The following is a 22,583-nucleotide window of genomic DNA, read 5'->3' on the forward strand; positions in this document are numbered from 1 at the left end:
TGGCGGGGGCGGGAATCGTGCCGCGCCGGTCGGGGGTCATTGGCAGCGCCCCCCCCCCCGGCGATTCTCCGCTCCGCGATGGGCCGAGTTGCCGCCCGTTTTCGGCCAGTCCCGCCGGTGTAAATTACACAAGGTCTGTACCGGCAGGACCTGGCTCTGAGGGCGGCCTGCGGAGTCCTTGGGGGGCGCGCGGTGATCTGGCCCTGGGGGGCCCCCCACGATGGCCTGGCCCCCGATCGGGGCCCACTGATCTGTGGGCGGGCCTGTGCCGTGGGGGCACTCTTTCCCTCCGCGCCGGCCGCTGTAAAGCTCCGCCAAGGCCGGCGCGGAGAAGAAACCCCCTGTGCATGCGCAGGAATCACGCCTGCGGTTCTGGGAACACGCTGGCGCCCCTGCGCATGCGCCAAGTCGCGGAGGCCCTTCGGCGCCAGTTGGCATGGCGCCAATCACTCCAGCGCCGGCCTGGCCTCCGAAGGTGCGGTGGGTTCCGCACCTACCTGGCGGCCCAACGCCAGAGTGGTTCACGCCACTCTTTGGCGCCGTTATGGCCCGCCCGCCGGATTCCGGAGAATCCCGCCCGTGCTGTTAGGTGAATTGGACATTCTGAATTCTCCCTCTGTACCTGAACAGGCGCCGCCGGAATGTGGCGACTAGGGGATTTTCAAAGTAACTTCATTGCAGTGTTAATGTAAGCCTACTCGTGACAATATAGATTATTATATTATTATAGGCCTGAAAATGGATTAAGTTGCTCACCTATTGCAATTGATATTTTACCCCTGGAAAACAGCAAAATGTAACTTTGTATTTAAATAAATATACATATGAACATATAAATTAAGAGCAGAACTAGACCATTCAACCGCTCAAGCTTGCTCTTCTACTTAATAAGATAATAAGATCATGGCTGATATGATTGTGGCCTCAACATCACTATCCTGCCTAGTTAAATAGCAGCCACCTTGAAAATTTTAAAGTAAGTCAACATGCATTAAGTCCATCAAATACATCTGCATTTTGTAAAATGCCTTGGTCAAGGAGTACCGTATTTTGGAGCAAGAGTAGCAAGTTTGGCGCCTGTTATGATAGGTAGACTATCATCTGTATATAATGAGTAGATCATCATCGATATGTGTAATATAAGTTATATGTTTTACTGTTGTAGTTCTAGCATCCAACCAGCAGGTGTGCGGGTATGCAGGCACGTGACCCGGATGCACTGAGTTCCAGGACATGGTGTTGGTAAGGAGTGTTAGACCATTATTTCCAACTGTATTAATCTCAGACATTATAGTAATCCTTTAGAGTAGTGTTCGTAACAAATCATTTTGTTGTAAAACAAAGTCGAATGTTCTTTGTTAAGACTACCACATCAAGATTCAACATCAGCATAATCAAAGAACATTATAGTGCCAATTGCAGACACTCGTCTGCACAACTCGTCACACTTCTAAAATCTAATCTGTCTCACTGGGGCACTGTTGAAACCACTGGTTGATTCAGCAAAAAATACAGGGAGATATTTACACATTATAAACATTTTAAACAGCTAGATATCGGGCAGTTTGGCAGATGTGTTATGGAGAAGTCGTAATTTATAATCTCATCATTTGAGAAGCCATTAGAGTATAGTTTTGTAATGGGGGGAAATGCACATGGCACCACGCTCCCTTAACCCTGTAGCTTTAGCTATTTTTCTGTCACTTCAAAGGGCATGATTATGTTTCACTTATTAAGTTGACAAGAGCAATTCCAATGATGGCAAAATCTACAAAGAGCACTGTCATAATATACACCAGTATATCATGGTGCAGATACACACACACTGATGGACATACAGCAAGACCAATCAACACACACAACACCGCAGCCAATCACCAGTTAGAGCACACTCACAATAAAGACAGGGGGCATCAGAGTTCCCGCTCATTCGGGATGCAGCCTCCTACAAGGACAGGGCTTATAGCTTACAGCACAGATCCTCACCATGTGCTGAGTGCATAGACTGGTTCGGACAGGCATAGGTCTTTAGTTTAATCTAACATCGTGTTAACCCACAGTGAAGGTATGTTCAACAGTTTCTAACTTAATAAAATAGTGTTGCACTATTTTAAGTGTTGGTGGCCTGTATGTGTTCCACGGATCCAGAGCACCCAACACATCAAGTACAAGTTAGAAAGTAGCACTGTGGTTCTGAGCACTTGTGATTGAAACACGGGTGTTCCTAGTGCTGAATTCACTTGTTCATGACCCATATCAAAACAGGAAGTGTGGATGCTGAGGATTTAAAGCAAAGGAATGCAGGTGACACCAGTAACATTCCTTTACATCGGAAGCATTCCAATTTCTACTTCGTCACAAATGGACCATCATAAATGGTCCTGACAACAATTAACATATACTTCTATGAGGTGACAATAGTTTAAGAGAAACTTCACAGATATCAGCTATTAATTAACAACCACAAGATCAAATCTGACACAAGGAATTTTTATTACAGTTTTTCACACATTAATACTATAAAACAATTTGAACCACCGAGCCAAAAAGCATGATAAATGAACCAGCTCACATGATACCTATCATTATTCAAACAACGCAACAGGGTTCCATCAACATATTGACATCTTAGAAAAGCATAGGCCAGAGGATTGAGTATCAAGCTTTTATTGGAATTCCATGCTTGAATCCCTCCAATAAAGGTTTCCTCCACTGCCACAGGTTCAAAGCAATTCCTTTCAAAGGCATACAATATCCCCTGTGACAAAGATCAACTCATCCCACCTGATCATTCTCGTTCTTTCTGAGGCGGAGTTATTCACATGATTCTCCTCCAAATGTTCTCCAGCTGCTGTGCCTGAACTCACCGGGTTCTCTTCTTATTTAATCTTAGCCAGGGATGCAATGATTTCTCTTCCAGTCGCACAGGGATCTATCCTCAGTCTGCTCTTTTTCCTCATCTACGTACTGCCATCAGCAACATCACATGAAAACATGGCAGGTTCCACATGTATACTGTCAACACACAGCACCACTATCCCTCCTGACTCCTTCACTACCTCAAAATTGTTGGACTGCATATCCAACGTTCAGGACTGGTTCAGCAGAAATGTCAACCAATTAACTATTGGGAAGGCTTAAGTCATTGTTTTGTTCCCCACCAAACTCAGCTCCCCAGCTACCGACTCCATCCCTCTCCTTGGCAACTGTCGGGTACTGAACTGTTCACAACCTCAGTGGAATACGTGTCTCAGAGATAAACTTCCAATCACATATCCGCACCATCACCTATTTTCATTTCATTGCCCAACTTAATCCCTGCCTCAGCTCATCCACGGCTGAGACACTCATTCATGTCTTTGCTATCTCTAATCTGAACTATTTCAATGTATACCTGGCTCACCGTAACATTCAAGCACTATAAACTTAACGTCATCCAAAACTCTACTTTCTGTGGCCTAACTTGTATAAATTCCCGTTCACCCATCACCTCTGTTCTCACTGACCTATACTGGCTCCTGGTTAAGCAACACCTTGATTTTAAAATTCTCAATGTCGTTTTCAATCTCCTTCATGACTTTCCCCTTTCTTTTCTCTGTAATATTCTCCAGCCCCATAACCCTCTTGAGAAATCTGTGCTCTTCCAATTCTGGCCTCTTGGGTATCCCTGATTTAAGGGTTCTATCACTGATGTTGATGCCTTCAGCTGTCTGAGCCCAGGAATTCCCCCGAGGTCATTTTCTCCTTTGACGCACCCCAAAACCTATGATTTGACCACGTTGTTAGTCATCTATCCTCATACTTTTCTATATAGTTTGGTGGCATATCATGCTAATACATTGTGAAGCTTCTTGGCAGGTTTTATTTGTTAAAGGTGCTAAATAAAGTCATGTTGGCGTTGTTGAGGTAGATTCCACAGAATCAAATGGAGTGTTTTACATATAATAAAACCAGCAGTACAGCATGTGGCACTTGGATAATCAAACAGCTGTTTTCACAATGCAGACATTGCCAACTGTGTGTAGGCATCACTGAACTACCAGGATACTACTTTGATATTGGCCTGTCTGGAGAAATCATAGGCTTTATCTGGCATCAATCCAGGCATCTGCATCCATACTGCCACAATTTATCTGTACACGATTGCAAAGAGTAGACTGGAAAAGTTGGGCTGTTCTCCCTAAAGAAGGCTACCACAACATATCAGCCAGTTAGACTGATATCAATAACAGGGAAAATACTAGGATCCATTGTTCGCGATGTGTGCACTCAAGAGAATCAAACTATAGAGCCAACACAGATTTATGAAAGGGAAATTTTATTTGGAAATCAGAAGTTGTTTTGAGGTTGAAACAAGGAGAAGAAGCAAGGAGGAACCAATGGGTGCTGTGCATCTGAGCATTTAATAAGGTATTACGCAAAAGGTTACTGGACAGAATTGTGGCAAATGAGATTCGAGATAATGTATTATCATCCATCAAGGATTGGTTAATGGACAAAAAATAAAGTAGGAATCGACACATCATTATCAAGTTGTCAGTTGTAAATAGTGGTGTACCGCAATACTTGAGCATGAGGTATTTACAATCTGCATTAACGACTTAGATGAGCTGACGAAGCACAATGTATCCACATTTGCTGTCGATACAGCAGCAGACACATAGAAATACCACCACCTTGAGGTTTCCCTCCCAGCCACTCACCATCCTGACTTGGAAATATATCATTCCTTCACTGTCGCTGAGTCAAAACCCTGGAACTCTCTCCCTCATGTCGCACTGTGGGTGCACCTGCACCACATGGACTTCAGCATCCAAGAAGGCAGCTCACCACCACCTTCTGAAAGGCAATTAGGGATGGATGAACATAAAATACTGGCTTAGCCAGCGATGATCACATCTCATGAAAGATGGACAGCACAGTGATCAATGATCGATAGCACAGTAGTTAGCACAGCTGCTTCACAGCGCCAGGGACCCGGGTTCGATTCCCGGCTTGGGTCACTGTCTATGCAGAGTCTGCACTTTCTCCTCGTGTCTGCATGGGTTTCCTCCAGGTGCTGCGCTTTCCTCCCACAGTCCAAAGATGTGTGGGTTAGGTGGATTGGTCACGCTAAATTGCTCTGCCGTGTCCAAAAAGTTAGATGGGGTTGGTGGGTTACGCTTAGGTAGGGCGCTCTTTCAGGGGCCGGTGTAGACTCGATGGGCCGAATGGCCTCTTTCTGCACTGTAAATTCTATAAAATCTATGAAATTTAAAGTGGAAAGGTAGGCTATTAGGAGGACCTAAAGAAGCTGCAAACTGATATAGACAGATTACGTGATTGGGCAAGAACATAGGAGATAAAATATAATGCTCAAGAAATGCAATTATCCAATTTGATGGGAAAAATAGAAAAGCAGAATATTCTTACATGGGACACAATAAAATATTTGCTTTCAGAGGGACCAATATGCCCTTGTACATGAATCACAGAAAGCTATACACAGGTACAGCAAGCAATTAGGAAAGCAAATGGCAGGTTAGCTTTAGTACAAAGAATATGGATATACAATTGGATATAAAATATAAAAGCGGGACTTCCGGTGACGGAGGGCGGGAGGCACCCGCACATTGGAGGGCACCCGTTCGGGAACGGCATTTTCGGGGTTTAACGGCCGGTCCCAGAGGCAACGGAGGGAGCAAAAGCAGGGAAAAGGCACAGTGAAGGGAAATGTCGAAAATAAGTTTAAAAACGACCGTGAAAAAAACGGCTGAAAGTCCGTCGGGGAGTGGAAAGGTCACTGTGGGGACGGCAAGAAAAGTGGAGGCTGGGGCACCAGGGGAGGATGGCCGTGGAACTTGAAAGGCAGTTCACAAAACACATGGAGCTAATGAGGAAGGAGATGGAGGCGGTATTGAAAGTGCTGGTGGAGGAGGTGATTGCCCCGGTGAGGGCGGCGGTATTGAGAGCAGTGGCGGAGATGCGGAAGCAAGGTGAGGTGCTGAAGGAAGTGGAAAAGACATTATTGCAGCACAGTGATCAACTTACCTCGATGGGGAAGGAGATGCGGAAGGTGATAGAGATCAACAAGGGTCTGCGAGCCAAAATGGACGACTTGGAAAACAGATCCAGGTGACAGAATCTGAGGATTGTGGGTCTGCCCGAAGGAGTGGAAGGCCCGAGGCCGACTGAGTATTTTGCCCACGATGTTGGCGAAGCTATTGGGGGAGGGGGATGATCCCGCCCGATATGAACTGGATCGGGCTCATCGGTCGTGGAGGCCTGTACCAAAGGCGAGTGAGCCGCCAAGAGTAGTGACTGTGTTTTCGTAGGTACAGTGTGAAGGAGAAGGTCCTGTGCTGGGCAAAGCAGAAGCGGGTGCTACAGTGGGCTGGAGCTGGTATATGCATATATCAGAACTTTACGGTGGAGCTGGTGAGGAGGCTGGCTGCCTTCAGCCGGGTGAAGAAGGCACTGTACATCAGTAAGGTGCAGTGCGGCATAGTATACCCAGCTAGGTTGAGGATGACCTACAAATCCAAGGACTTTTATTTTGGGGCAGCGGAGGAGTTTGCGAAAGCAGAAGGACTGTGGCTGAATTGAGAAATGGTCATGTACCGATGTAGCCTCATGTAACTGTATTTTTTCACTGCGTGCTGGTGTATGTGCTAAATGAGCCAACGTTGTATAGATTTGGACAAGGGAAGAGATGGGACTTTCACTTGCAATGATGGTTCTTTGGGGTTCGGGTGTGTATGCGGGGTTTGTGTGCTAAAGGGGATTTCTTGCTTTTCCTGGGACCGGGCAAGGGGGAAAGAGACCCGGGCGGGGGCCTCCGCGCTGGCCGGTTTAAGCCGGCCAGTGAACAGGAGTGAAGTGGGGGGAGGGGCTGCGGCCATCGGAGCCTGGCAGAACAGGTTCCAATGAGTCTAGCCAGGGTGGAAAGTTGGGGGGAAGGAACAGAGGCTGGGGGGAGGAGTTTTATAAGAGGAAGTGGAGGGGAGGTGTCGGGGGGGGGGGGGGGGGGGGGGGGGGGGGGAGAAGAGTTACAATTCATGGGTGTCATTTACGGTACTCTTTCCTCTTTCCGGGATTGGATGGCATTGAATGTTAGAGGGAGGGGGGGGGGGGGGGTGGACTCTATAGGTCACGGTGACCATAGGCGATTCCTGATTACTTTTTCTTTTTTTGACCTTTGTTTTTCCCACCGTGGGAGGGTTTGTTCTATTTGATGCTTATATTGTCAGGTGGGCCGTTGTATGGGGTGGTGGGAGGATGGGATCGTTGTTGTTCATAAGGGGATTGACTTTGTATTTGTTACCGTTTACTGCTTGTTGGTGGGGTGTAAATTCTGAAGAAAATGTGAAAATGGAGAATAAAAATATTTTACAAAAAAAAAATATATAAAAGCGAACAAGTCTTACTGCAATTTTATCAGGCTTTGACAAGGCCACAACTGTGCACAGTTTTGGTCTCCTTACCAAAGGAAGGATAAACACAGCCTTGAAGGGAGTGCAACAAAGAGTCAAACAATTGACTCCTGGGATGTGGGTATTATCCTACAAGGAGAGACTGAGCTGGGCCTTTTTTATCTGGAATGTAAGAATGAATGGTGATTTCATTGAAACACAGAAAATTCTACAGGAACTAAAAAGGTAGATGCTGATGTTTCTCCTGTTGAAGAGTCTAGAATCCAAGGTCACTGTCTCATAATAAGGGCAAGACCATTTTGGACTGAGGTGCCAAAAAAGTTCTTCACTCAGTGTTGGGGTGCGAGGGAATACTCTACACCAGAGCTGATGCTCGGGCGTTGAATATGTTGAAAACAGCAAGCGACAGATTTTTTGATACTTGGAATTAATGGATGTGGGAATAGTGCGTGAGTGATGGTGAGGTAGAAAATCAGCCATAATTATACTGAATAGTTGAGCAGGCTTAAATGACCAAATGGCCCACTCCTGCCCACACTCTTATGTTTTTATATGGTTATAAATTGGAAATGACTGGATCGGAAGGTCGGAGAATGGATGTGGTAATAAACAAAGGAACATAGGAATTAGGAGCAGAAGTAGGCAATTCAGCTTTTCGAGCATGCTCCGCCACTCAATCAGATCAGAACTGACCTGCCACAATACCCTGGACAAAAAGAGGAGGTACAACTTTTTAAACCATGTGTTTAATAGTTCAATGTGACAGTATAACTCCTTTAACTTGAGCATTAGGGAGCTCTCTCTTTCCTTTGTCCTTGAGAATTAAAAATGCTGGTGGAGTAAAAGTTCAGTGAATGATCCACGCTGAAAGGTTCACTATTTTTAGACCGGCTCAGCCCCAGTAATTCAGTTCCAAGCTGAGAAATGTCTCCATCACATCATACACTGCCCTTTTTGTTGGAAAAGTAAGACAGTATCACTCTCTTCTGGCCTTTCTGCTGACCCTTGATTCTCCTGTCTTTCACATCAAGGGCCCCTCCCCCATGCAAATACTGAACCTACACTCTATTAAGCACTTCACCCTAAAACACGACTGCAATCCAAGTTATAAACTGCTTGTCTACAGGCTGGAATGAAGTGCAGGTCTCAGTACTACTATCAATGATCGCTGATGGATTTTTAAACAAACAACAATTAAAATCAAACTAGTTCTGAAACAAAGTGAATAAACACATAAACAATAACAAAGCAGTTTACAGAGGAAAACACAAGTAGCTCAGTAAGGGAATGAGATTTCTCGAACATCCTCTTCGCTGCACCAGAAGGTACTGCACAGAACCCAAAATATACCACTTGAAGTCCCAAGGTCTCCACGGTAACGTGTGCTAGACTCACCTGTCAATTCCATGCTTATGAGTTTTCCAATTTCACATTTCTACAGCACTAACCAAAATATGAAAGAGCTGCTCATTTTCACAGTCTCGAGGAATGCAGAGAAGCACACAGGAAAACCAGTTTGTCCTTGATTTCACTGTCTCACAAACTGAAAGCTTTAAATCTCAAGATCACTGAATACACTTGCAAGGATTAAACCTGCTCTCTCGCTGCCAGCAAAAGTGGAATGGTCTGGAGAAAATGGTTTGACTCCACCCCTCCTCCCACCTCTAGATTTGCATATAAATTGCAGGGCACAGTTACAGTGCACGGGAGAAAAATGAATGGAATTCCTCACAGAATTTTACAATTGAACAGACCTAACTTAATAATACAAGCACAGGGATACTGGACCGGCCTAGTATTCTGTATATGCTAACAGAGGTGTCATATGCAGCAATTTACCAAGTGATTAAAACATCAGTTACTGATACAGTCAAAGGATTAGTACCAAAGCACTATAGCAAGCACAAGCCATCTCCAGAGAAAACTATGGTGAACTCAGACGTGGCGAGGCTTCTCTTTGTCTGCATACATCCTCTGCTCAAGTGTTAACTAAAAGCAATACCCATAACTTCCTGGTTCCCTGGAGTCGCATTGGGAGAGTCCCCCAACGATGTGCTGGGAAATCCCTTTAGAAAGTTCCCACCTAAGGGTTTACTGGGCAACTTCCCAGAAGTGCTAACTTCCTCTGGACAATTGCGCTGGGCTGGGAACCGACCGACAGAAGGGATTTAAATCACTAACTTTGGATGGTCCAGCCAGTTTTACCGATAGTTACTCTGAAAGGGATAAAATAGAGAGTAACGGTCAATGGCTATTTCTCGGGCTGGAGAAAGGTTTGCAGTAGTGCTCCCCAGGGTTCGATATTGGGACTCTTGCTTTACCTGAAATATATTCATGATTTGGATCTTGGAGTGCAGTGGACAACTTCAAAGTTTGGGGATGATCAAAAACTTGGATGCATTGTAAACCGTGAAGAGGATAGTGTAAAACTTCAAAACGACATAGAAAAACTGAGTGGGCAGATATGTGGTGGATAGACTTACGGTGGCGGCCGTGAGCTGATCGGTTATACACAAAGTGACTCCTGTCTGGAGGCTTTGGTTTTGGCCCTTTCTACCCGGCCAACGGGCACTTGGTTTGGAAAAAAGTGCAAAATAATTGGAGGGAGTTGTTTCTCCCCCAAAGTGGAGTAAAGCCTTGGCTCAAGGGGTGGAGGATTCATGGCGAAGCAACTGAGAGCATGGCAGAGTCGGGAGCATCAACACCACCTACCCTGCTGCCTGTGGAGCAGTTGGAGTTCATCAAGAGGGAGTTTAGGCATCATCGATTAGAGATGCAAGAGGACTGATCAAAGGCGATTGAAAGGGAAGGAGCCCCTCTCCGCCGGACTCTGGATTTCATCAAGGATTCAGACAAGTGTAGTGAAATTTGATAATCGAAGAAACTTGTGCATTCAAACTTAAAATAGAAGAAATGCTAAATTCATAACTACTACAGCGATAAACCTCTCTAGCCTGGAAAAACTAATGTCGTATTTGTGACCTGCATCAGGACATCAGATATCTGCATTCTGATCAACTGAATATATTTTCAAAGTTTCATTGAAAAGTGTTTTAATGCACAAAACATTCAGAACAAAATTAATGAATTAACAGCGCAAATAGAGACAAAGGGGGATAATTTGATGCTGATTACTGAGATATGATTACAAGGGAGTTGAATTTCCATGGGTACTCAGTATTTCGGAAGGATAGACAGAAAGGTATGGGAGGTGGTGTAGTTTGCTGTAAAGGAAGGTATCAGTGCTGTAGTGAGAAATGATAACAGCACTGGAGATAAAGATATGGAATCAGTCTGGGTAGAAATAAGCAATAGCAACGGAAAGAAGCTCCTGGTGGGTGTAATCCATAGGTCCCCAAACAATAATTCCATAGTGTGGCACAGTATAAACCACGAAATATTGGAGGATTGTAAGAAACGTGCAACAATAATCAATGGGTGATTTTAATATGCATATAGGGGCAACACGGTGGCGCAGTGGGTCAGCCCTGCTGCCTCACGGCGCCGAGGTCCCAGGTTCGATCCAGGCTCTGGGTCACTGTCCGTGTGGAGTTTGCACATTCTCCCCGTGTTTGCGTGGGTTTCGCCCCCACAACCCAAAAGATGTGCAGGCTAGGTGGATTGGCCACTCTAAATTGCCCCTTAATTGGAAAAATGAATTAGGTACTCTAAATTTTAAATAAATAAATTACCATGCATATAGACTGAATTAATCAAATTGGCAAGGAGCGCCTTGAGGGAGAGTATATTGAATGTATTAAAAATGGTTTCTTGGAACAATATGTGTGGAACCAACCAGGGAGCAGGCTATTCTGGATTTGGTTTTATGCAATGAAGGGGTATTAATTAATAACCTCATAGTTAAGGATCCTCTCGGGAAGAATGATCATAGCATGATAGAATTTCAAATTCAGTTTGATGGTGAGAAACTGGAGTTCCACATTAGCCTTCTGGAGTAAAAAAAGGTAATTATGTCGGCATAAGGACAGATTTGGCCCCAGTGGACTGGGCAGGAAGACTAAAAGGCAGGACAGTGGATGAGCAATGGCAGCTGTTTAAGGAAATATTCAATTCCTCCCAAATAAAATATATTCCAGAGAGAAAGAAAGATTGTAAGAGGGGGAAAAAATATCCATGGCTAAACAAGGAAGGTAAAGATAAAGACAAAAACTAAAGCATACCATATTGCAAAGGCCAGTGGCGGGCTGGATGATTAGGAAACATTTACAAATCAACAAGGGGTTACTAAAAAGTAAAAAGAGCAAAGGTAAATTATGAAAGAATACTAGCGCAAAATATAAAAAAGGATAGCAAAAGCTTCCATAAGTATATAAAAGGGAAGAGAGTAGCTGAAGCGAATGTTGGTCCCTTGGCAGTTGAGACCGGGTAGTTAATAGTGGGGAACACAGAAATGGCGGAGACGCTAAATCAATATTTTGCCTCAGTTTTCACGTTGGAGGACACATCCCAATAGTAACAGATAATGGAGATGTCATAGAAAGGGAGAAACTGAGAAAAATATCATCAATAGGAAAAAAGTACTGAACAAACTAATGGGATTGAAGGTGGACAAGTCCCCAAGTCTGATCGCAATCCATCAGAGTCAGTATGGGTTCAAGGGTAAATTGTTCTTCACTGGATGTAACAAGCCATGTGGATAATGAGCATTCTATAGATGTAGCATATCTGAACTTCCAGAAGGCATTTGATAAGGTGCCGCACAAAAGGTTAATCCATGAGTTAAGATCACATGGGATATGGGGTAATTTATTAGCTTGGATAGAAGACTGGCTAACCGACAGAAGACGAGAGTCAGGACGAATGGGTCTTTTTCTCGTTGGCAATACGTAACTGATGGGGTGCCACAGGTTCGGTCCTCGGGCCCCAAATATTTACAATCTATAGTAATGACTAGGTTGCAGGGATAGAAGGTACGGTAGCCACATTTGCAGATGACACTAAAATAATTGGGAAAGTGGTTGCAATGAGGAGATAAGAAATTTACAAATGGACATAGATAGGTCAGGTGAGTGGGCCAAAATTTGGCAGATTGAGTTTAATGTGGATAAGTGTGAGGTTATCGATTTCGGTCGGAAAAATGGAAAGGCAACTTATTATCTCAATGGAGAGAAATGGGCAACATGGTGGCACAGTGGTTAGCACTGCTGCCTCACGTTGCCAAGGACCCAGGTTCGATCCTGGCCCCAGGTCACTGTCCATGTGGAGTTCCACATTCTCCCCGTGTCTGTGTGGGTCTCACCCCCACAACCCAAAGATGTGGAGGGTCGGTGGATTGGCCACACTAAATTGTCCCTTAATTGAAAAAGAAAATCAATAAAAATAAAAATAAATGGAGAGAATTTCAGAATGCTTCGATCTGGGTGTCGTCCCGCATGAATCGCAGAAAACTGTATGCAGGTACAGCAGGTAATAAGGAAAGCAAATGGAATTTTGGCCCCGATAGCTAAAGTAATAGAGTATAGTAAGGAAGTGTTGCTGCAACTATACAAGGCATTGGCAAGACTACACAGTTTTGGTCCCCTTATTTGAGGAGGGATGTAGTTGATTGGACACAGTTCAGAGAAGGTTGACTAGATTGATTCCAGAGATGTGGGGTTTGTCTTATGAAGAGAGATTGAGCACTTTAGGCTATTACTCTCTCAAGTTTAGAAGAATATGGGGAGATCTAATTGAGGTATATAAAATGATATAGATATTGGCAATCTAAAATGAGAGGTCATAGTTTTAAGATAAGGGATAGCAGATATAAAACAGAGATGAGGAGAAATTACTTCTCTCAAAGGGTCGTGAATCTGTGGAATTCAGTTCTCCAGAGTGCAGTGGGGATGCTGGACTTGAGAAAATTTGAGGAGATTGATATATTTGTAATGTGTGGAAAGATTATGGAGAACAGGCAGGAAAGTGGAATTGAGGCCGAGATGGGGATCAGTCATGGTTGTCTTGAATGGCGGAGTGGGGCTGAATTACCCACTCCTGCTCCTTCTTATATCCATAACCCTTGATTCCCTTACTGATTAAAAATCTGTCTTAACAACCCAGTCCCTACAGCTCTCTGCGGTAAAGAACACAACAGATTCACTACCCTCTTGAGAGAAGAAATCCCTCATCATCTCTGTGTTAAATGGGCGACCCCTTCCTCTGAGATTATTATGCCCTCTGGTCTTAGGCTCTCCCAAAAGAGGAAACATCCTCTCATCATCTACCCTGTCATGCTCTGAGAATCCTTTATATCTCCATAAGGTCGCTTCTCATTCTTCTAAACTCCAATGAGTACAGGCCCAACCAAGTTTAAAAATATGAAAGAAAAATGTGACTTCTACTTATAGTGACTCCCGCCTACTGCAAATGTTGGCCTTTCTTGCAAAGAGGATTAAGAACAGAAATCTTGGTACACTGTACAGGCCATTGCTGAGACCACACCTGAAGTACTGCATACAGTTTTGCTCTCCTTATTCATGGAGGCAATTCGAAGAAGGTTCACTTGGTTATGGGGGACAGACAGCAAAGTGGAATTAAAGCCAGAATCAGATCAGGCATGATCTTACTGAATGGTGGAGGAAGCTTGAGAAACAAAAATCCTTGTTCCTAATTCTTATGTGTGATGAACATGTTGGTTTTGTTGAAAAGAGACCAAAACATTTCCTTAACAACTAAGACATCACAGTGATAAGGAAGCTTCTGCAGCTATTTAGGGGACCATTCCAAACAAGGAACAGAAATAATTCAAACTAATGACAAAGGTTCACTCAATTTGTTCCAACTCTGAAACCCTGGCCAGGATTCTCCCCTACCCTGCGGGGCGGGGGGGGGCCCGGTGGGATGGAGTGGCGAGAACCACTCCAGCGTCGGGCCGCCCCAAAGGTGTGAATTTCTCCACACCTTTAGGGGCCAACACCTCACCTTGAGGGGCTAGCCCTGTGCCGGAGTGGTTTATGCGCCGCCAACCGGCGGGAAAGGCCTTTGGCGCCAGTCGGGGCCAAAAGGACTTCTCCGGGCGGCGGAAGTCCGCGCATGTGCGGGAGCGTCAGCGGCTGCTGATGTCATCCCTGCGCATGCGCGGGGGGGTCACCTACGCGTCAGGCCATCGCAGAGACCTACACGGCTGATGCGTAGTAAAAGAGTGCCCCCATGGCACAGGTCCTCCCGCGGATTGATGTTCCCCGATCGCGGGCCAGGTGTAGCCACCTGGGTTGGCCACTTCCTGACTTAAAATGGAGAACCGCAAAGGCTGAAGGGAAATTCAGCCAACACAGGCAAAGACTAGCAAATACAGAAATCATGTGTATTGAAACCTGTAAGAAACCAGACAGCACTGAAACCAGCAGCCATCTGCATAGTAATGCAGCAGCCATCTGCATAGTAATGAGCGATTCCAAGGCACAATTGCAACAGTTAAGGTGAATAAAGTCAAGCCAGACTACTCGGTGCCAGCAGGAGCCAAGACAAAGGAAGGCTAACAGACATTTAGGGACCGCCCAGCGATCAGGGAACAACTCCAGTATTGGAGAAATCGATCCAAGTGATCGGAACGCAGTCCAATCACTTGGAACCAGGTACGGGGTCCGCCCCGAAAGGCGGGAAGCCCCTGGGGACTATAAAGTAAAGCCCCCAAGTTCAAATCGTCCTTCTTGACAGGGTCACTCAGCAACGCGAAGCAACCCCGAGAGTGAACTGTCCAGCGGCCGCCAACCAAGTAAGTCACAAGTCAACGCACGCTACGAGATAGGCGCTCCTAGCTACCAGTCCATACCAGCTTTTGAATCCTGCAGACTCAGAACCTGAACGAAAGGCCATTTGTTCCCCTGACCTGGTGGGCCAATTCCGAAGCTAAGTATAGGTCTTTTAGTGATAGGAATAGTCTAGAAAGTAGAGTTTATGCATGAGTATTGATTTACTGTGTATAATAAATGTGTTTTGATTTGAATCTTACTAATTGGTGTGTTGAGTTATTTGAACTTGAACCTCGTGGCGGTATCATAAAGATACCTGGCGACTCTAGAGCAAAGGTTAAACAAACAGAGCAAATTATGAATTAAGAGCCAACCAAAAGTTAGCAACACAGGCCACCGTGCGGCACCCCCAGGGGCCAGATCACCCCGCGCACCTCCCGGACCCCGGAGCCCGCCCGCACGGCCTAGTTCCGCCAGGAAGAGAGGTGGTTTGATCCTCGCTGGCGGGACAGGCATTCCAGCAGCAGGACTTTGGCCCATTGCGGGCAGGAGAATCGCCGGGTGGGGGCTCGCCGACCGGCGCGGCGCGATTCCTGTCCCCGCCGAATATCCGGTGCCAGAGAATTCGGCAATCGGTGGGGGCGGGATTCACGCCAGCCCCCGGCGATTCTCCGACACGGCGGGGGGGGTCGGAGAATCCCGCCCCCCGTCTTTTAATTCACATATTGGATTATAAATACTTTGGAAGGAGAATGTAACAAAGAAGTATTTATATTTGATGTTTGAGTCAGGGCATACAGACAGAGTTTCCCATGAAGCCCACGTGAGGAGCTGTCACCCCTGTGCAGCTATTAATGCTGTGTTCATTGGCAAACATGTCCCATCAGATAACAGCAAGAAATGCTCGCCAAGTTCAATGCTCTTTCCCATGGCAAAGGATGTATATTGTGCAGAGCAGACCAGGCAATAATAGATTCCATCAACGAGAACAAACACATCTCATTAGATATCAGTCAAGAGACTCTGGCCAAAGGTTCTTGTATTGTAATATCTGAAACCGTAGGGCAGTATGTGGCACAGCGGTTATCACTACAGCCTACGGCGCTGAGGACCCGGGTTCGAATCCCAGCCCTGTGTCACTGTCTGTGTGGAGTTTGCACATTCTCCCCGTGTCTGCGAGGGTCTCATCCCCACAACTCAAAGATGTATAGGTTAGGTGAATTGGCCACGCTAAATTTCCCCTTAATTGAAAATAAAACAATTGGGTACTCTAAATTTTTTTTAAAAATTTGAAACTGTGAATTATAAAACTGATTCAAAAAATTATAAAACACCCACTATGAATGCTATGTCTGCCAACACAAGCGGGTGACAGTGATGGAAAGTGTCTCGTCACTGGAATCAAATCAAATGCATGCACTGCAAAGAGTGTAAACCATACCTTTCGTTGACATCATCACTCAATATCAGAAGTACAAAACCAGATCATTTGTAATAGACTATCCCACCTACTTTTCAGATATTTTTCTCTCCACAGATGTGCCTACATTATCCCTTCCGAGGTAAATTTTCCCAGTCTTCAACTGCATTAAACTTACCAAAGTAAAACAATGACGAGCTCATCAAATGTTACAGTCCGGTCAGAACTGGCATCAATGAGACTTTCACTGTAAAGCCTGGTCCTTGACCCCATCTGTAAACCTTGTTTTCTTGGCTACTCAAATCTGCTGTCTGGATCAGAAAGCTGGATTGAGTTGTGTAAATGCTGAGGCCTGGCTCCTGGAATCTGATTCCAACAAGCGCCAATATAAAACAAGGTTTCAACTTATGCATAATTTTTAAAATTCTTCAGTCTAGTTCATAAATGACCAACAAATATTCTCCAGTTCATCATCTGCGCCTCAGGTGAAAATGGATGTTTTGAAGTCTGAGTTTCTTACCTGCCATTTGATGTTATATACAGAAAGCCTACTGCAGTTATATTTTGTTTTGCTACTTTCTCACGATAAGCTGCTTGATGATTATAAAATATTTGAATTGAGAAAAAGCTATCTCGCAGAGAAATTTCAAACCTTTGTATTTAAATGTTGCCATTTATCCAACATCCAGTCCTCCTTTTTCTACCTGCCACTCACCTACAAATTCCTCCCCTCCTCCTCACCTAAGGCATTAAAGACCCCGTGGCATCAAATGGAAGATGTTGTGCAGGTACAGCAAGTAATTAGGAAAACAAATGAAACGCTGCCTTTTAAATCAAGGCGAATAGAATATAAAAGCAGGAGAGTTTAGCTGAAGTTGTGCATGGCATTGCTGAGAGACGGCATCTTTTAAAAAATTCATTTACTTGATCTGGGCATCGCTGGTTAGGCAAGCATTTATTGCCCATGCCTAATAGCTCTTCTGAAGGTGGGGATCAGCTGCCTTCTTGAACCGCTGCAGTTCCTGTCCTGTAGTGTAGGTACACACACAATGCTGTTCGAGATGGAGTTCCAGAATTTTGATCCAGCAACAGTGAAAGGTTGGCGATACATTTACAAGTCACGACGGTGAGTTAGTTGGAGAGGAACTTCAAGGTGATGGTGTTTCCATGTAATTACTGCACTTGCCCTTCTAGATGATAGTGGTTGTGGGTTTGGAAAGTGCTGCCCAAGGTGCCTTGGTGAGTTGTTGCAGTGCATCTTGTAGATGGTATACACTGCTGCCACTGTTCGTTAGCAGTGGTGGTAGTGAATGTTTATGAAAGGAGTGTCAATCAAGCGAGCTTCTCTGTCCTCAGTGGTGTCAAGCTTTTTGAGTGTTGTTGGAGCTGCACTCAGCGAGGCATGGGGAGAATGCATATTCCATCACACTCCATTTTCGTAGATGGAGGACAGACTATGGGGAGTCAGGAGGTGAGTAACTCGCCACAGGATTCCCAGCCTCTGACCTTTTCTTGCAGCCACAGTATTTATATGGCGGGTCCAGTTCTGTTTCTGGTCAAGGGCAACTTGTTGATAGTGGGAGATTCAGCCATGGTAATGCCATTGAATGTGAAGGAGAAATGGTTAGTTCCCCTCTTGTTAGAGATGGTAATTGCCTGTGTCATGGGAGTGTCCCTTTAAGAAGTGTTTTTGTCTTATCACATGGCTTCAGTGATGTAATTGTTTGGGTGGATCTGGGCTGTGGCTCTGGGTTTTACTTTCGCTTTGGTTTGAGGCTCTTGTGTGGTCCTGTGTTTTTTGCTTTCGTTTTCACATTTGGCTGCTGTATTCAGACATTCAAGTATTTTGGAGAGTCTCTCTCTACATTTTAAAAGCGGTTTCCAGATTACTTGATAACTTGAAAACAAATAATTGTTTTCTGGAAAAAATTCAAACCTGCTGTTTTTGAAAGGACCCAAGAGCATCTAATCCAGGTCTTGAGTGCTGTGTGCTGGGCCACACCTTTGAAAAGGGTTTTCTGGTTTATGGAATCTTGTTATTAAATTGGAACAGTTTTAGGGGAAGTTTATTAAGGTTATATACAGAGTACTGTAACTGTGTAGTGTATTTATGTTTGTAGTTGATAAAAATGCCTACTGTGTGTTTATAAAAATGTTAACTAAATTTGTGGAATAAACTTTGTTTTTGATTAAAAGTGCTTAAGGCCTCTGTTGAATAACATTTGAAAGATAGACCCTTGTGCTCCTCGTAACCAAAATTAATAAACAGTTGTAGGTCAGGTGAACTCCATGATATACTTTGGAGTTTTCTAAACCCTGGTCCATCACACTTGCTACTCGTCTTAGGATTCCAGTTGATGTTATTTTTGGATAGGAAGGTTCCAGAATCAAACCATGGCTGAAAGGACCATAACATTTACGTTTTTTTCTAAAACGCAGAGGAACAGAGTCAAGGTACCACCAATTATTTTTAACAAGGAAAAAAATTAAACAAGGTTGCATTATGATACAATACTTCTTTAATCCCCCAAGATAACAAAGAGACAGACTTTAAGATGAACAAGGATTACAAAGTATGTCTTAAGCTACAATGGTCTCTCGAGCACAATGTCCCTTTAAACACACAAGATGGCTATGGTCAAATACACTCTCCACTCTGAATCCCAAGTGAATGTCTGTGTATTTCTCCACAGAAAACAAATTCAGCTAAAAACTAAATTTTAAACACCCACAGCCACAGAGTCTCGCTCTATGCAGGTGACCTGCTCCTCTACGCCGCAGACCCACAAAGCAGCATGGTGGGAATCATGGCATTCTTGAAAGAGTTGCAGCCTTCTCGGGCCACAAACGCAACCTGAGCAAAAGTGCAATCTTCCCAGTGAACCCACAGAGGAGAGGGACAAAGCTGGAGGGGCTGCCATTTAAACAGGCCCAAAATAAAATCCGTTACCTTGGAATCCAACTCACCTACGACTGGACACGGATTCTCAAATGGAACCTGACCAGCCTGGTGGAGGAAGTTAAAAAGGACCTGCAGATGTGGGACGCACTCTCACTCTCCCTGGCGAGGAGGGTGCAGGCGATCAAGATGAACGTACTGCCCGGGTTCCTCTTCCTGTTCAGAGCCAAACCAATCTATATCCCTAAGGCCGTTTTCAACTCAGTAGAAGAAATGATCATGGCATTTGTGTGGGGGGGGTAAAAGCCCAAGGATGCCCAAAAAAAGTCTTGCAAAGAATGAGAAGCATGAAGGGTCTGGCCCTCCCAAACCTGCAATACTACCACTAGTCAGCAACAGCAGAAAGAGAAACGGGATGAATAAAAGAATCGGAAACCGAGTAAAAACCTACCTTGCAGGAGAAGCGGCTTTCAGATTTTCAGCGGGAGCAGTGGCCAGGGGTCTGTCGGGAAGGTAAGTTTAACCTTTAAAAACTTACCTTGGAGGAGAAGCGGCCTTCAGATTTTCGGCGGGAACAGTGGCCAGGGGTCTGTCGGGAAGGTAAGTTTACCTCTTTAAAAACTTACCTTCAGAGCTGCAGGAAGTCGGGCGTGGGGATTTCTGGGAAGATTTGTTAGTACCTGTATATAAGTTGGGCGGTTGCTAAACCCGAGACACTCCACTTGCAGTGACCCCCACCTTTCCACCTCCTCTAACCTAAGGGGTTGAGTGAATTATCAGGTAAGCTCTTCCTTTCTTTTTCTTGTTTCATCTAGAGGGGATGGCAGGGAAGGCAGTGCAATGTTCCTCCTTCAGAGTGTTTGAGGTGAGGGACGCCGTCAGTGTCCCTGCTGATTTCACCTGTGGGAAGTGTAACCATCTCCATCTCCTCAGAAACCATGTTAGGGAACAGGAGCTGGAGCTGGATGAACTTTGGATCATTCAGGAGGCAGAGGTGGTCATAGATAGAAGCTTCAGGAATGTAGTTAATCCAAAGAATAAAGATAGAAGGGTGACGGTGAGAGGGGCTGGAAGGAAGTTGTCAGTACAGGGATCCCCTGTGGTCGTTCCCCTGAGTAACAAGTATACCGCTTTGGATACAGTTGGGGGGGGGAGTCTTACCAGGGGTAAGCCATGGGGTACAGGTCTCTGGCACAGAGTCTGTCCCTGTTGCTCAGATGGGAAGGGGGGAAGAGGAGTAGAGCATTAGTCATTGGAGACTCCATAGTTAGGGGGATAGATAGGAGATTCTGGGGAAAGGAGAGAGACTCGCGGTTGGTGTGTTGCCTCCCAGGTGCCAGGGTCCGCGATGTCTCGGATCATGTTTTCGGGATCCTTAAGGGGGAGGGGGAGCAGCCCCAAGTCGTGGTCCACATAGGCACCAACGACATAGGTAGGAAAAGGGACAGGGATGCAAGGCAGGAATTCAGAGAGCTAGGGTGGAAACTTAGATCTAGAACAAACAGTTATTATCTCTGGGTTGTTATCCGTGCCACGTGCTAGCGAGACGAGGAATAGGGAGAGAGAGCAGTTGAACACGTGGCTACAGGGATGGTGCAGGAGGGAGGGTTTCAGATACCTGCATAATTGGGGCTCATTCTGGGGTAGGTGGGACCTCTACAAACAGGATGATGTACACCTGGACCGGAGGGGTACCAATATCCTGGGGGGGTGGGGGGGGGGGGGAATTTGCAAATGCTCTTCGGGAGGGTTTAAATTAGTTCAGCAGTGGGTTGGGAACCTGAATTGTAGCTCCAGTATACAGGAGGTTGAGAGTAGTGAGGTCATGAGTAAAGTTTCAAAGTTGCAGGAGTGTACCGGCAGGCAGGAAGGTGGTTTAAAGTGTGTCTACTTCAATGCCAGGAGCATCCGGAATAAAGTGGGTGAACTTGCGGCATGGGTTGGTACCTGGGACTTCGATGTTGTGGCCATTTCGGAGACATGGATAGAGCAGGGACAGGAATGGTTGTTGCAGGTTCCAGGGTTTAGATATTTCAGTAAGCTCAGGGAAGGTGGTAAAAGAGGGGGAGGGGTGGCATTGTTAGTCAAGGACAGTATTACGGTGGCAGAAAGGACGTTTGATGAGGACTCGTCGATTGAGGTAGTATGGGCTGAGGTTAGAAACAGGAAAGGAGAGGTCACCCTGTTAGGAGTTTTCTATAGGCCTCCGAAAAGTTCCAGAGATTTGGAGGAAAGGATTGCAAAGATGATTCTGGATAGGAGCGAAAGCAACAGGGAAGCTGTTATGGGGGACTTTAACTTTCCAAATATTGACTGGAAACGCTATAGTTCGAGTACTTTAGAAGGGTCTGTTTTTGTCCAATGTGTGCAGGAGGGTGTCCTGACACAGTATGTAGATAGGCCAACGAGAGGCGAGGCCATATTGGATTTGGGACTGGCTAATGAACCAGGACAGGTGTTAGATTTGGAGGTGGGTGAGCACTTTGGTGATAGTGACCACAATTCGATTACGTTTACTTTAGCGTTGGAAAGGGATAGGTATATACCGCAGGGCAAGAGTTATGTCTGGGGGAAAAGCAATTACGATGCGATGAGGCAAGACTTAGATGCATCGGATGGGGAGGGAAACTGCAGGGGATGGGCACAAGTGAAATGTGGAGCTTGTTCAAGGAACAGCTACTGCGTGTCCTTGATAAGTATGTACCTGTCAGGCAGGGAGGAAGTGGTTGAGCGAGGGAACCGTGGTTTACTAAAGTAGTTAAATCACTTGTCAAGAGGAAGAACGAGGCTTATGTAAAGATGAGACATGAAGGTTCAGTTAGGGCGCTCGAGAGTTACAAGTTAGCTAGGACGGACCTAAAGAGAGAGCTAAGAAGAGCCAGGAGGGGACATGAGAAGTCTTTGGCAGGTAGGATCAAGGATAACCCTAAAGCTTTCTATAGATATGTCAGGAATAAAAGGATGACTAGGGTAAGAGTAGGGCCAGTCAAGGACAGTAGTGGGAAGTTGTGCGGGAGTCCGAGGAGATAGGAGAGGTGCTAAATGCATATTTTTTGTCAGTATTCACACAGGAAAAAGACATGTTGTCGAGGAGAATACAGAGATTCAGGCTACTAGACTAGAAGGGCTTGAGGTCCATAAGGAGGAGGTGTTAGCAATTC

At 45.3% G+C, this 22,583-nt stretch overlaps 1 protein-coding gene across 7 annotated transcripts in view; it reads right to left on the bottom strand.

Moving 5' to 3' along the window:
- rasal2 (RAS protein activator like 2) overlaps window positions 1-22,583 on the bottom strand; it is a 757,584-nt gene that overhangs the window by 342,370 nt on the left and 392,631 nt on the right. The window contains exon 1 of one of the 7 annotated variants that reach the window (XM_072511674.1): window positions 8,808-8,950. The exons of the other annotated variants lie outside the window; for them this stretch is intronic. Within the exon in view, the coding sequence (XP_072367775.1) occupies window positions 8,808-8,820 (13 nt within the window). The 5' untranslated portion in view covers window positions 8,821-8,950. Of the gene's footprint in view, window positions 1-8,807; window positions 8,951-22,583 lie in introns of those variants that run through there. 7 annotated transcript variants of the gene reach the window in all.

Source organism: Scyliorhinus torazame, chromosome 7 (genome assembly GCF_047496885.1).
Source record: "Scyliorhinus torazame isolate Kashiwa2021f chromosome 7, sScyTor2.1, whole genome shotgun sequence".
NCBI classification, from domain to species: Eukaryota; Metazoa; Chordata; class Chondrichthyes; order Carcharhiniformes; family Scyliorhinidae; genus Scyliorhinus; species Scyliorhinus torazame.